Source organism: Eschscholzia californica, unplaced genomic scaffold, assembly GCF_041429995.1.
Source record: "Eschscholzia californica isolate CP2 unplaced genomic scaffold, dmEscCali1.0.p SCAF_5, whole genome shotgun sequence".
NCBI lineage: Eukaryota > Viridiplantae > Streptophyta > Magnoliopsida > Ranunculales > Papaveraceae > Eschscholzia > Eschscholzia californica.
In genome coordinates this window covers 43,212,692-43,227,843 of record NW_028238472.1, presented here as the reverse complement: position 1 = coordinate 43,227,843, position 15,152 = coordinate 43,212,692, and the positions used below count along the sequence as shown (strand labels likewise).

Sequence of the window (15,152 nt, the reverse complement as noted above, 5' to 3'; positions counted from 1 at the left end):
ACTTTTAACAAAAATTAGGAGGCCCTATAAAATCTCCCACTAGGTAATTCTGGTAAGAGCTTTGCTTTGAGTCTTGGCTTAGTAAATGGAAGTCTGCTGATATCAGTTCGATCCTTAAGTCTGCGTGTCCTCAAAGCACGGGAAGGCGAATTGAGTTATGATTTACCCAACCTAAGTCCTGACCTGATTTGAGACCAACTAAGCCACATAAGCTTTGTTTGGACTTTAAGGATAGTAACGGAACTAGGTGACCTGGAAGGCCAAAACATGTCAAAAAACAAGTTTCCATATGCAATCTGCCAATCACTAGAGAGGTTTTATCATATCTAAAAGATATACAAACATGAAAAGTTATCCTTTTAACGAAGCGTGGTTTCATCTAAGCTGGTGCTTCAACACTGCATCATATCAACCGAACTACCTAGTAGGCAAACTCAGCCCACATAAACATATGGACATAGTTGATTAATCAATTACTATTAGTTCTACACTTCACTTTACTTGTTTGTTGATTCAATCAAATTTTATATTCATAATTAATTAATCAAACTAAATCTATTATACAAAACAGATACTTGTGACTAGGACACAATTAATTACATAAATTATGACTAGGACAAATCTTGACCGTCTAAATAGCCAACTATAGCAAAATCTAACGCATTCAATCCACTATATAGACACAATCTGGCTGGGACAAATCTTGACGGCACGAATAGCCAACTATACCGAAATCCAACCACATTCAATTTATATCAAACCGTTCATTACCCTCTCTCTCTCTCTCTCTCTATCTCTCTTCCAGAAACGGACCCATTCAATGATGCATTCGACTTCACACTCTTCCGTCACTGAACAGTTGCCCCCTCTGGATGTCAAAGGTAAGTTTTACCTTTCCCTATCTCTCTCTCTCTCAGTATCGATTTCTATTTTCTCTATGTTTCTCTAAAATTTTCTTTATCTCTAAGTTTAGTTTTATCTCTCTCAATATAAATTTCTATTTTCTGTCTCTCTCTCTAAAGATCTATATCTAATCACTCTTCTAGGGCCGCACCAAGGTTTGTAACCAATTTCATGCCAAAAATGTAAAGAGGTTCTTTGATCTTTATAGGAGTTTTATGGGTTGTTGACTTCTCTGGTTTTAAGTGGGGGATTTTATAAATAGGTATCATATAGGTTATAGGTTCCCCTAATTAGATTGTGCATTTTTGAAATCAATAAGAAGGCTAGAGGTAATATTCTGGTTCTCTCTTTTTCATTATTTGCTAATCTATTTAGCTACAATGTTTTCTTCTTGGTTAGATAGATGGTTCACTAATTACTTTTTGCATCTAATATGATTTATGAGGAAGCATTTAGATGTCCATATACGGCTAGATGAAAACAGATTTTTAGTCAATCCTTTACTTGTTTTCTTTTCTTATTAGGTTAGATATATATGATTTATGTGTATAATCTGTAAACAATCAATTGCACAAGATTCTAGATGGAGGACAGGTTGCATTGTATTTCTCATGTTCTATCAACAACTAAGACCGTATGGATAAAGAAACCTCTGAGTTCCGACTACCATTGGTTATCAATTTTAATTTGTGCAAATTTAGATTGGTTCAAGAATGTATTGCTACTATTTTAAATATAGTTGTATTTTAGGTTTAGATATTTAATATCTAAATTTTGTATGACATTTGTTTCGGGCCAAGTTGTTTGTTGATTAATGGTTCACAAGATGCAAATCGAGGTTTTATGCCCTGCACCCATAGTATATGAATTACAATGCGATGTTATATGTCTAAACCTTATCTAACGGGATGTTTACAAGAAGACAATGTGAGGAAGTTCTAGGTTGTACCATAAATATACCGTTAGGATATTCTTGATGTCAAATTGCTTTGAAATGGATATAGAAGCGATGCATTTCTATGTCTCACTAATTCTGCGTTTACCGTTTTTCTTACTTTTTTCCTTGCGCACGATTTTTTTTTTATTTCTTCCTATTTTATGTCATCGCTTTAATTATTTACTTCGAGATTTTGTATAAATTTTTCTCAGCGCAGTTGCGTTCCGGATGCCTTTTTACATAAGCCGTTAAGGTTACACCTGCTTTTTTCCTGAAGTTGTGTTTGTTTACTTGCAGGCAGCTCGTAACAATGTCCTTCTCCCTGTCCCTGCTCTTCTCTACACCATCAATAACTATTTGAAGTTCACTATGCAGGTATACATCTTGCAGTACAACACATAAGAATGTTCGTGTCTTACATGTCACTCTTGTAGTGAATTAGAATGTATTTTAAGTGATATAACTTCAAATTTGCTTTTTTTTTTTTAGTGATTTTTACGTTGTAACTTCTTAATTAATCCACTATTTTGAACTTAGAATGTTACAATTGGTCTTATGGCACCCTGGCTTAATGATATTTGTTACCTACATTGCAGCTTCATTTCAATCTTGCACCGTTAAGATGCTGAGTAACCTGAAGGTATCTTTTCCTGCATACTTTTGTTTGTTTGTTAATGGAATAGACTTGCTATAGTGCACTTTTGTTGAGTATAATCGTGGAGTTTCTGAACTCCCGGTTTGCTGGAAGCTTTAATTCTTGTAATTTTATTTAGATTAAAAAAAATTATGCATACCAAGGTTGGCCTTTGACTCCATTTTCGATTAGATGGTCACCAACATTTAGTTATGCTTTGGGGTAATGAAAATCTATGTCAATAGGCTTTCGTCTGAACAGATAGAATGGTGTAAGGTCTTGAATCTTGAATGAATGAAATCGGTTGTAGTATCCCTTCAGTTTGATGCTTTAGGTCGAAGAGTTCGATGGATTGTGAAACTTAAAGAATATTCGATCATCTACCCGTGTGTGATTAAAAAAGTTAAATTTAATGGAGTTTCGGTGGCCTAATCTGTCTTGTTTATTTTCAGTTGCTTTAGAGCTGGGGACAACTCATATATCAAAAATTAGTTTCTTTTATTTCTTGTTCGTATGAAGTTCCCTTTTTATTGGTATATGTGGATGTCACTTGATCTCGGTTTTTGGTGCTTTATTTGTATATTTCTTAAATTTCTACATGTCTCACATGCTTGACTTTTTGTATGCTCTGTGTTGTATCAAGAAATTATGTTTGATCATTGGTAAATGGCAAAAACTTCAAGTTTTGGTGATCGATGTTCTGTTGAAGGTTGTCATAAAATGACTTTTTTCTGTAATTCAGGTTAGTGCAAACCTCGGAGCAGTCTTCCATTTATCTAATTGGAATTAAAACAATTCTTCCATAACATAATAGAAAGTAGTTCAGTTATAGCTTATTTAGACCTCATTGAGATAACTTAGACTAAATAAGAGATGGCACATTATTGATAAAGGGATTTGTTATCTCATATGTGTTTTAACTTGATTCAAGTGCACTTCTTGTAGAAGAACATGAACCAAGTGTTCGAGTAAATAAAATGACAAGTCATGGTGTTAAGTCTTCTGCAGAATTAGTGAAGCAATTTGACAGTCAACTGTCAAATAAACTTGATCTTACAATGGAAGACCCACTTCCCTTCTCGGGCTTACCACAAGACTGTTTTCTTTCCATCATCTGGTTCATCAAGTCTCCTGGTTTTGGCTTGTGACTCGGTATTGTTTCTTCTTGAATCAAACTTCATCATGATCTATTAGAACCTGTGTCCTAGACTTCCTACCATGTGGTAGGACTTGAGTTCTAGATTTTCCATCGCTTTTTATTTTTGTATGTCATTATATGCTTATTTGATTGTATATCTTTGACGAGTTTGACCTATTTTGCGGCAATGGGAGGCTCTTGGGCTGTTGCTTATTGGGATTAGTGTTAACCAGCTTCAGTCACTATCTGCTGGTGCTACTTCTTTTGATTTTCCAATTGCAAACGGTGCATATATATTTACCTTGATATTTGCAAGTAACTGTGATTTATCAATTCACATGGTTCAGGTTTCTACTTCAAATCAGATTAATATGACCTGGATAAATAAAAAATGCCCCTAGATGCTGACTAAACTGCCACATAGACATATGATTGGGACAAACTCTAACTTGGAAAACGTTAATGAGTTCGATAGAATGAATCTCAATCGTAAGTGAATTGAACGGTCCAGGCTTTACCCCGTTTTTTTCCTCATACCTCCAAATCGCGTCCCTTGAATCTGAAACACCAAAAGCCCTCCTCTCTCTCGCAAAACTTCTCATTGAATCTCAAATTCTCTGCCATGTCTCTCCTTCCTCACTCAATGTCCATCCCTCCTCTCTCGAATTCCCAAATTACTCAACTTTTTCACTTTCCATCTTATCCCTTTCATCTGACCCTCCTTCCTTACCTCTTCTGGCTCCACTCTCAGTTTTTCTGTAAACAGTTCAGATTTTAATTCTATGTAGTTACTCCTCTCACCTACGTCTCTGAATTTCTGTAAATTTACTCCATAATTTTAATTACTATAGTTTTTTCCCCTTAGTTTTCCATTTTCTCCTTTCTCTAATTCTAACTGTTATTGTTCTTTAGAATTTATAAGTTTTAGACGAGATTGACTCGGTACTTTCATCCTCTACTAATCCAGGTATATATCTATTTATCACACACCCTCTGCGGAAAATGACTCAACCAATTGAATTTTTATATTTACAAATTTTGCTTCCTGATTACCCTTGCTCTTGTAGTGTTCTGAGTTCTATTTGGCATGTGCCATAATTTTCGCCATTTAAAAGCTGCACAGTACCTACTTAGTCAAATCCCTCTATGGAACAATAACGACCTAATACACACAAGCACTTGTAACAAAACTTTTGTCGATAACTAAATAGATTTTATGGTTGTTCAGTTTGTCTAGACCACGTATTTGTGTCTGAACGGTACGATCAGTATAAACTGTTTTACATGGCATAAAAAGCCTTAAACAAAACCTTTTCATCCATTTAAAAAGAGAAAAGAAGAACTTGGCATCTTGAGATAATATATGGTATTACTTATAAGTAACTATGATATATTGTTGTCTAATTGTCTTTTGTTCCTGTTATTTCAATTGTTGATGAGATCAATTGTTCTCATGCGAAGTCATTGATGGTGTAATAGGAAAACTGCGTGAACAAAATGCCGACTTCTTCAATCAAAATTTGTTTCGTATAATATATGGCAATAGACAACAATCATTTTACGTTCTCATCTGGTATTACCTTCTTTTGTTTAACTTTCATCAGTTGTTTATTATTGATTTCTCTCCTGGATGTAGGGCTTCCATTGCAGCAGCAGCAGCAGATGAATTATGTTCATCATCAGATGCAGACAACACCAAAACCATCAGAACAATAAGAATAATTACCTGTAGGAGGGACCCTTTTAGTTCGGCATCTCCCATAAGCAATACCTCACAAGATACTCTCTCGACTCTTTTCTCGTTACGTTGCTTCCTCTGTCCATCCTTGTTCAGGTAGAAGGTACTGCTCTATTCCCAGTAACAACCTCATAATTCGGATTGTCATATTGATGTTTCAATAAGTTTTTGTTCATCAATTAAATTGTTTTGTAACATGTTCTTTGAGTAAATCATGTTCAAATATATCAATTTTTCACATGGGCGTGTATGGTTTTGCTTCTAATGGATATTGGTGTTGTCATTTTGAATACTCATGTCCTAATTATAGTTGAAAACTGCTACATATAATGCAGGGGGGAAGTACGAAAAATAAGAAAAGTTATATCCTACTTTTGTTTCAAAGGGATCCATGAACTATAAACTGGTAATCTTTCATACATGCATGCAATTTATATTTTTAGTGGTTGGTTTATTTAGGTGGGACTTTGTGTTCAATATTCATCAGCATGACCTGTCTTTCTTCCTATGTGGAAGCTAAGGAACTGTGCATATGTGGATTTCAAAGATGAAAACTTAGCTTATGAAGTACGAAGGCAACTAAACAACTGCATATCTGTTTTGCCTCTATTACCTTTTAGTTTGTGTTTGACTGACCTCTACGTTTAAGGGAAGAGAAGAAGTTTCTCTTAACTTAGTTTTCCATGTGTTTGATAACTTAGCAGAGAAAGAATTCTTCCCCCCTAAATTACCAACTTGAAATTAAGCTAAATAGCTAAATTTAATTCATTACACTTCATATTAAAAGTTTGTATTTCAGGTGGAGCTTCTCGAAATATACAATGTGGCACATTTAACCAATTAGATTTGGTTGATTTTTCTCAGGATAAGGTTTCCTGGGAAAGTCTTATCAGTTGAAAGAGCAAGGAAGCCAATATCGACAGGTAACAGGGATCGACAAAATGAAGCACATGTTGTGAAGGACTCGAGATGACTACCTGCATCGTTGACCAAAGATGCAACCTTTACTGGAAACCAAAGTAGAGGAGTCAATATAGGGCCTCTTTGTGAAGAGACTAATAGTCTCTTAATACTAATGAACCAAAAGAGAAGATGATGAAACAAAAGGAAACCAGAGAACAAAGAGATGAATATAATTTGAATTTAATCTTTTGTATTTCTCTGTATATCTATTACAACTTGTATTGGTATTATATATATAGGTATATATGGATATGGTAGAATATACATAAAATGGAAACTTACATAAAATGGAAACTAATAGGAAATGGTAACATATTATACATGGAATATTAACTAGTATGGTAAGTCTAAGCTATCAAGAATTTGGTTTTATCCTTATCTATTCTTGCCGAGTATAGCCGAGTTGGATGGGTTGGTGACAACTCTTGTGGTGTCCTTAATACTCCCCCTCAAGTTGGAGCCGAAATAGAGATGATGCCCAACTTGCCAATATTCTTCTGAAAAATGTCGCCACCCAGTGGTTTTGTGAAGATGTCGGCCAGTTGATCTATTGTTGATGTGAAACGGGGAGCGATGGTTTTGTCTTTAATTTTTTCACGAACGAAATGACAGTCTATTTCAATGTGTTTGGTTCGTTCATGAAAAACCGGATTGTTGGCGATGTGAAGTGCCGCGCGATTGTCACAATAGACGGACATTGGTGAAGGATGAGTAATACCAAAATCCATAAGAAGGGATTTAATCCATTGGAGTTCACAAGTAAGATTAGCAAGTGCTCGATATTCAGCTTCAGCTGAAGATTTTGCAACTGTGGGTTGTTTCTTTGACTTCCATGACAAAGGACTTGAACCTAGCATAGTGAAATATCCTGTAGTGGAACGTCGAGTCGTGGGACAACCTGCCCAGTCAGAATCACAATAGCCGGTGACGTGGAAGGAGCTATTGGCGGAAAGAAATATGCCATGGTTAATGGAACCTTTCAGGTATCGAAGGATACGATGTGCCGCTTCAAGATGAATATTAGTAGGATTTTGAAGAAATTGACTAAGATTATTAACGGCATAGGTAATGTCAGGACGAGTGACGGTAAGATAGAGTAATCGGCCAATTAGACGACGATAGACAGAGGGGTCGGAAAGAGGATCACCATCTGAAGGATTGAGACGGAGTTTTTGTTCCATCGGAAAGGAGGATGGTCGTGATGCAGTGAGACCAGAATCTGCGAGAATATCAAGAACGTATTTTCTTTGACATAGGAAAATTCCTTTTGAGGATCGGGAAACTTCAATGCCGAGAAAGTATTGTAGACGACCGAGATCTTTTAGAGAAAATGTTTGATCGAGAAAAATTTTTAGTTTGGAAATTGCCAAATCATTATTTCCCGTAATTATGATGTCATCCACATATACAAGGACATAAATGGATGTGGAGGAGTTGGTGAAAGAAAAAAGAGAGTAGTCAGAGAGGGATTGAGTGAAACCCTTTTTTAAGAGAACTGAGGAGAATTTCGAGAACCATTGCCGAGAAGCCTGTTTGAGGCCATAGAGGGACTTGTGTAAATGACAAACTTTGGACTCCCCCTGTTTGGAAAAACCGGGTGGTAGTTTCATGAAGACCTCTTCATTGAGATCTCCTTGGAGAAAAGCATTGTTGACGTCAAGTTGGTGAAGTGACCAACCCTTGATTGCGACAATGGAGAGAAGAATACGGACAGTGACCAACTTAGCTACCGGAGCGAATGTGTCATGATAGTCCAGACCCTCTATTTGAGTATAACCTTTGGCGACAAGCCGAGCTTTGTATCGTTCAACCGATCCATCAGAGCGAAATTTAATTTTGTAGACCCATTTGCAACCAATGGGTCGTTTTCCAGGGGGTAGATCAACGATGGACCAGGTTTTATTTGATTCCAGTGCCAAAATTTCTTTTGACATAGCATTTCGCCATTCCGGGGACTTCATAGCTTGTGAATAAGAAGTAGGTTCCACAGTTGAGATAACAGAAGCCAGGAATACTTGATGATTCTTTGAGAATACATCAAGGGACATGTAATTTGTCATAGGATAAGGAATGGGTGAGTGAGTAGACGATTGACAAATGTAGTCCGATAAATGTTTTGGTGGGCGTCTTGAACGTTGAGGCCGATGGTTGTCCATCTCGGAGTCACTTGATGGAACCGATTGAGTAGGGGAACCTGCTAATGAGGTGTCGGAATGATGAGGAGATGTGAGGCGTGGAGGGGCAGGAGATGCCCCATGAGACGGTGATGAAGGACCTGACGTATTAGGATGAGACAGGTGGGAGGTGCCTGTAGTCAGGTGTGGTATTGTTGAGGGGACAGGAGTGCCCGAAGTGGGGGATGATGGGCTTGACGTTGAAGGATGAGGCAGGTTGGAGGTGCCTGCAGACAGATTTTGTGTTGGTGAGGGGACATGAGTGTCCATAGTGGGAAGCTCCACTGTTGGGGCCGTTGGAGAGGTAGAACGGCTTCTGAGGGCAGCCACCCGATTAGAAACCGTGGTGGATGAATGTTGAAATGAGCCGTCATCATTAATTGCTAAAAAATGCCGTTTCTTAGAAGCGGGAATGGAGGTCATTGGAAATCGGTCTTCGTGGAAGATAACATCACGAGAAGTAATTATCTTGCGTGTAGAGAAATCATATATACGAAAGCCTTTTTGGCCATTAGGATAGCCAATAAACATACCCGGCGAGGCTCGAGGATCTAATTTTGTCTTAACGATTGGATGACGAAAGTAACATAAACAACCAAAGACTCGAAGATGGTTGAGGTTAGGTGGAGAACCTAACAATTTTTCGTGTGGAGATTTTCCATGTAAAACGGGAGTGGGTAATTTGTTTATTAAATATACTGCGGTAAGAACACATTCACCCCAAAAAGAAAGAGGGAGGTGTGCTTGAAGGCGTAAAGATCTTGCCACTTCCAAAATGTGTCTATGTTTGCGTTCTACGACCCCATTTTGTTGAGGGGTGTAGGTGCAACTTGTTTGGTGGGAGATTCCATGATTTTGGAACCAATTTTGTAGTTCGTGGTTCATAAATTCAGAACCATTGTCGGATCGGAAGGTTTGAATTTTGGGAATCAAGATTGAACCATTGCCGGTTTTGAATTTGTTAATGTGATATTTAAATTGATTTGAAACAAATGTTGTGAAATTAGTGACGTACTTGGTAGTATCGGATTTATTTGGGAGAAGAAATATCCAAGTGCATCTAGAATAATCATCAACTATTGTTAAAAAATAACGACATCCCGAGTTTGATAGGACCGAAAAGGGACCCCATAAGTCGGCGTGAACGAGTTCAAAAGGACGAGAAGTAATGGAGGTGCTAGTCGGAAAAGGCAAACGTTTATGTTTAGATAAAGGACAAACATCGCACGGTTTATTATTTATTTGAATTGATTTCATACATTGAACATTAGAAAGTAAATACTTAAATCGACTAAGAGAGGGATGTCCCAATCTCCAATGCCAAATATTAAAATTAACATTATTACTACTACTAGGAAAGAAAGATGAGCAAATCCTAGGGTCCGTACGAAGAAAATAGAGTCCATCCGATCGATCACCAAGTCCAATCGTCGTTGCCGTCGCTAGGTCCTGAAAGACACACGAGGAAGGATTAAAAATTACCTCACATAATAAGGATGTAGTTATTTCCGAAACAGAAATCAAATTGATTTTGAAATCCGGAACATGTAGAACATTTTTAAGAAAAAATGATTTTGAAAAAGAGATGGAACCAATATGGAGAACACGTATTCGTGTGCCATCGGGAAGTCGCACATAATAATCGGGAGGTGCTTTAACGTAAGAAGAAAAAGAAGATAATGTTGAACAAATGTGTTTGGCCGCTCCCGAGTCGACTACCCAAGAATGATTATTAAAGAACATACCGGTCAAGTTGATGATGGGGTCGGTGGACTGTTCTGGTGTAGCAGGGGTGCCTGTAGACTGACGGTTTTGCTCCAAGAGAGTAATCAAAGTCTGGTACTGTTCCTTGGTTAGAGAGGTGGCTGGAGGCGCTCCCTGTTGGGCTGTTGTGGACGTGACAGAGGCAGCCATATGATGCTGCTGTGGGCGCCCCCGAGAACGGGATAATGGGCCTGACCGACTTGTGTTTGCTGGTGGATATCCATGCAATTGATAGCATTGGGCCCGAACGTGACCGTGAGTGTGACAATAGTCACAATAGGGACGTTGTCTCTTTGACCGTTGTGGTTCACCACGGTCATTGCGAGATCCTTGGCCGACGGCTAGAGTAGCCGCTTCAACACCATTGGAGTTAGAGTTGACAATATTTTGTTGAACCTCCTCCTGCTTAACGAGTGAATGAATACGTAAAGTGGAGGGGAATGGATCCATTAGAAGGATTTGACTGCGAATTGCAGAGAAACGATCGTGGAGTCCTTGAAGGAACTCCATTGCACGATCCTGATTTAACCTGTCAATCATAGACTTACCATGAGTACAAATACATGGTTCAACTGTTGTAAGTGATTGAAGCTCGTCCTGGAGCGATTTTAACTGAGTGAAGTATGTGGAGACATCTAAGGCCTCTTGTTTCAAACATGAGATAGCTCTTTTGAGTTGGAAAACCTTCGGAGCGTTGGTTTGAAAAAAACGATCATGGAGATTTTTCCATGTCTCAGCAGCGGATTCATCATAAAGAATTGATGACTGGATATCTGGAGTAACTGAATTGAGTATCCAGCTGGCAACAAGATCGTTGCAACGTTCCCATGAATGTAACTCAACGGGAGAAGTTGGTTTCTCAATAGTCCCATCCACGAAACCAAGCTTGTCTTTGGCACGGAGGGCTTTTGTCATACCACGAGACCAGGAGGCGTAGTTATCTCCGGTAAGAAGTGGTTGGATTAAAACAGTGGTTGGTGAGTCCGAATGGTGGACATCGAAAACTTGAGTAACATTAGTAGCGGATTGAGTGGTGGTATCAATTGTTGAAGACATTGTGTATTTTTAAAAAAAAAAATCAAGTAGGCTCTTATACCATGTGAAGAGACTAATAGTCTCTTAATACTAATGAACCAAAAGAGAAGATGATGAAACAAAAGGAAACCAGAGAACAAAGAGATGAATATAATTTGAATTTAATCTTTTGTATTTCTCTGTATATCTATTACAACTTGTATTGGTATTATATATATAGGTATATATGGATATGGTAGAATATACATAAAATGGAAACTTACATAAAATGGAAACTAATAGGAAATGGTAACATATTATACATGGAATATTAACTAGTATGGTAAGTCTAAGCTATCAAGAATTTGGTTTTATCCTTATCTATTCTTGCCGAGTATAGCCGAGTTGGATGGGTTGGTGACAACTCTTGTGGTGTCCTTAATACTCTTCCTGTTGGTGAACCTAAAGACTTGGCTTGAAATATCCACTTCCTCCTTATTTTGAGTTTGTTACTTCCTTCTCCTCTGCATTGTTTGTTAGTGAGTTTTCAATTGAAAAATTGCAACATGTATCCTCATTCCTGGTTTTAATTAACGAATAGTGAAATACCTTATTTGGTTTGTCATTCAAGTTAGTTTCATATTCTCCTCATTAACATTCATCCTATTTCAGATACGCATATCCACCTCCCAATGGGAACGGACTAACGAACATCATAAATTCTCTTACTGCAGGTTTTATACACAGATTGAATCAATGATTTCCTGTACGACACATTAACATTACTTCTCGGAAGATTTGCTGTTTGGACCCCCTTTCGTATAATTGACTTGCTGTTTGGACTCCCTTTTTCCATAGTTGCACTTTGGACTCCCTTTTGACGGAATCACCTGAGAATATTCCGTCTCTAAAGTTATACTTAAAAAATTCCCACTTTACCCTTACATAATCAATATTGCAATTTAGACCCCCTAAATTTATTTAACCAAGTAGTTTGGACTCATCTTCTTCTATTTAACTCATCTTCTTCTTCCATTTAAGTAAAATCAAGATAAGATAAGATTGCAATTCATGAAAAATAAGATTCATCGAAGAAGTATGAATCCCCAAAATAAAAAATTACTACCCAAAATCTCATTATATCCTTCTAACCCCAATTGAGGCATGAAAACAAACTTGGGTTCAAACTTCCTGCCATGAATGGATTAGAAGAACTTGGAAACAGCCCATGATTTGGGTTACCAACTAACCCACTGTAAATAGGGTTTATATTTAAATTGATACATTGATTAAAGAGTTGACAGAAAGTAAAATTGCAGTATCAGATCTATTCAAACCAACAATTTTAGTTATAATAATCTTTATAACTATATAAAGAGAAAATTCCACTGATGAAACAGAAAAAAGCAATTTTGTTGGCACCAAGGTTATTAGATGTGTTATTTATCATTTTAGTTTCATGGATTTGAGAGCAAGAAGGAGATCAGTTTTGTTTGACATGAAATTTAGTTTTGACTTTATTGAGTTATCGAGATCTTAAGTTTCTCTGGTAGGATTAGTGGTTTTGGGTTTGTTTACAAGGGGTGGTTTCCGGTGGTGGGGGTGAAGAGGAGGAGGGGTTGGGTAATAATAAATTCAATTTCTATTCAAGCTTGTTGAAAGTTGATAATGGAGTTGGGTAATAACACCACGAAGAAGAAGGGTAAAATAGTCCAAAGTATTTTTGATCTGTTATATTTAACACTGATCTTGAAAAAGGGAGTCCAAAGTGCAACTCTGGAAAAAGGGAGTCCAAACAGCAAGTCAATTATACGAAAGGGAGTCCAAACAGCAAATCTCCCATACTTCTCTATTCTATAATTTTATTACCTCTTTTAGTTGTTTTCATTTAGAAAACTGTAGGTTATCATGATGCCTTAAAATCAAGTCGAAACATTTGGTGCAGGTATTACATTTGATGAATTAAGTGAACATTCTAAACCCATTTCTTATGGCATTGCCTGTCCCATCTTTACCATCTTCAGTCCTTGCACCACCACCACCTCCCCCTCTTGCAAATTTGGCTAACCTATTTAATGACGGGTCGGGAATGGAGTCTACGGAAAAGTTAATCTTGGATTAGGGTTTTTAGCAAATTTGCCTCTAGATTCAGTTCTCAATACATATGAAGTATTATTGCAGTTCTGACATATATTACTGTATCACTCTAGCAGCCTTGTGGGTCCATTGGATCTCTACACATCCATCTTATATGTGTAATAATATTCTTCAAGAATAATGAATTTCCGTCAAGTTGAGAAGTTAGAAGAGGGAGTGTTATTCTTCTATTAAATTCTAGATAGATTTATCTCCAAAATTTGCGTGGACTATATATATATATATATATATACATATGCAAATATTACACCAGTAGTTTAGAAGTTCTTTTTCAGTTCTCATTTTATATGCAAATTACTAATAAGCACATCAAAAGCATTGAATTCATTGGATTCTCATATATGATAGGACCTTGTCTTAAAAAAAATTATGATGTGACCTTTTCCATAAACAACAATGATCTAAGGAGAGCCTAAGGACCTTCATCAAAAAAAAAGGAGAGCCTAAGGAATGCATGATATATGGTTGCCACATGAAAACATCAAAATGGAAGACGTCAATTAGTTGCGTCTGTCATTGATTACACTCGACATGGTGATCTTTATGATTTGAACACATAGGACTCTCTTTTGTTGAACACTTTGACTCTCTTAGAAAAAAGACATTTATTGTTACGGAGAATCTGTAATGTTTATCTTTTCAAATTGGGTAGTTTAGGTGCTGGAATAACGAGGGCTTCACACTATGCTACATATGACCTTCCAACCCATGAAAGTGTGGTATGCTAAATTACGTCCGCCCTTTTCCACCATTATGCACCCTCTCCCAGTCATCGACATCTATTTCAGGTACTGTACTTACGAGCATCTCCAATGGGACACTTAACAAACACTCTAAAAATCCTAAGTGTCAAGGGTGAAAAGAGATTCTCTTTACTAAATGTCAATATAGAGACACTCTAATTTTTGTTGGTCTCCAATGGAGATCTCTAAAGTCTCTATACTTAATACACATGTCCCTCCTCAATCCAATAGATAAAAAGTAGTTGAAAAACAAGGTTTTCTATTGGTTGGAATGATAAAGTAACACTTAGAGAGTCTCAAGTAGACACTCTCATTTTAGAGTTTCTCTCTCTAGACACTCTATAATAAATGTGTCCATCTCATATTAGAGTGTCTAACAAAGTGTTCCATTGGAGATGGTTTTTAAACAAAAATTTCAAAAAGTCATATGTGACACTCTAAGTGTTAGAGATTGAGTGTCCCATTGGAGATGCTCTAATGTTAAAGGAGAGTAGTGTAGGGAATCTCTAATTTATAACACAGTTTCTTTATGTGTACATGTGAATGTAAAGATGGAGTAACTACTCTGTCTTTTCTAACAACTAATATGTTTTTAATACCTTCTTCTTTATTTCGTAAAGTAAAGAAAAAAAACATGAGATGTGGAAACGTCAATCATATAGTTTATTCTAATTACAATCTTACCTATCTATTTACACGTCACTAGAAGATATTGTTGTTGAATTTCAATTGGAAGTATTTTTTATATGGATTTTTGTAATGACAAAATTGTATTTCATTATTAAGTCTCGGCTTATTGGAAAAAAAGTTTATTCAGGGTATTTCTCATGCCTTTGTGTCTGAATGCTATTTCATTTCATTCAAATCTAGAGCCGTGGCTGAGGGGGGAGGGCAGGGCATCCGCCCTGGGCCCCCCACCAGCAAGAGGCCCATCCTCCCCTAAAAGTCTCTATCTATAATATAAAGAACACCATAATACGCATCATG

General features: G+C 37.1%; 1 protein-coding gene and 1 long non-coding RNA gene across 6 annotated transcripts; one reads left to right on the top strand and one right to left on the bottom strand.

Annotated features, from left to right (window-relative positions):
* Positions 1-598: 598 nt before the first annotated feature.
* On the top strand, positions 599-6,389 carry LOC147539437 (uncharacterized). Of its 5 annotated transcripts, none has more exons than XR_015225667.1 (7): positions 599-881; positions 2,138-2,215; positions 2,437-2,480; positions 3,483-3,897; positions 5,249-5,453; positions 5,686-5,756; positions 6,150-6,389. It is a non-coding gene; the product is annotated as an uncharacterized LOC147539437 (long non-coding RNA). The 5 variants fall into 5 exon arrangements; XR_015225668.1 differs by having other exon boundaries at positions 3,473-3,897; positions 6,215-6,389; XR_015225665.1 differs by having other exon boundaries at positions 3,473-3,897.
* Positions 6,390-9,901: 3,512 nt separating this feature from the next.
* LOC147539436 (uncharacterized) lies at positions 9,902-11,307 on the bottom strand. Its single transcript, XM_086643125.1, has 2 exons — positions 10,233-11,307; positions 9,902-9,936 (listed from the first exon to the last, which is right to left on the bottom strand). Exons 1-2 carry the CDS (start codon positions 11,305-11,307, stop codon positions 9,902-9,904), a joined length of 1,110 nt encoding a protein of 369 aa, XP_086499251.1.
* Positions 11,308-15,152: the final 3,845 nt, after the last annotated feature.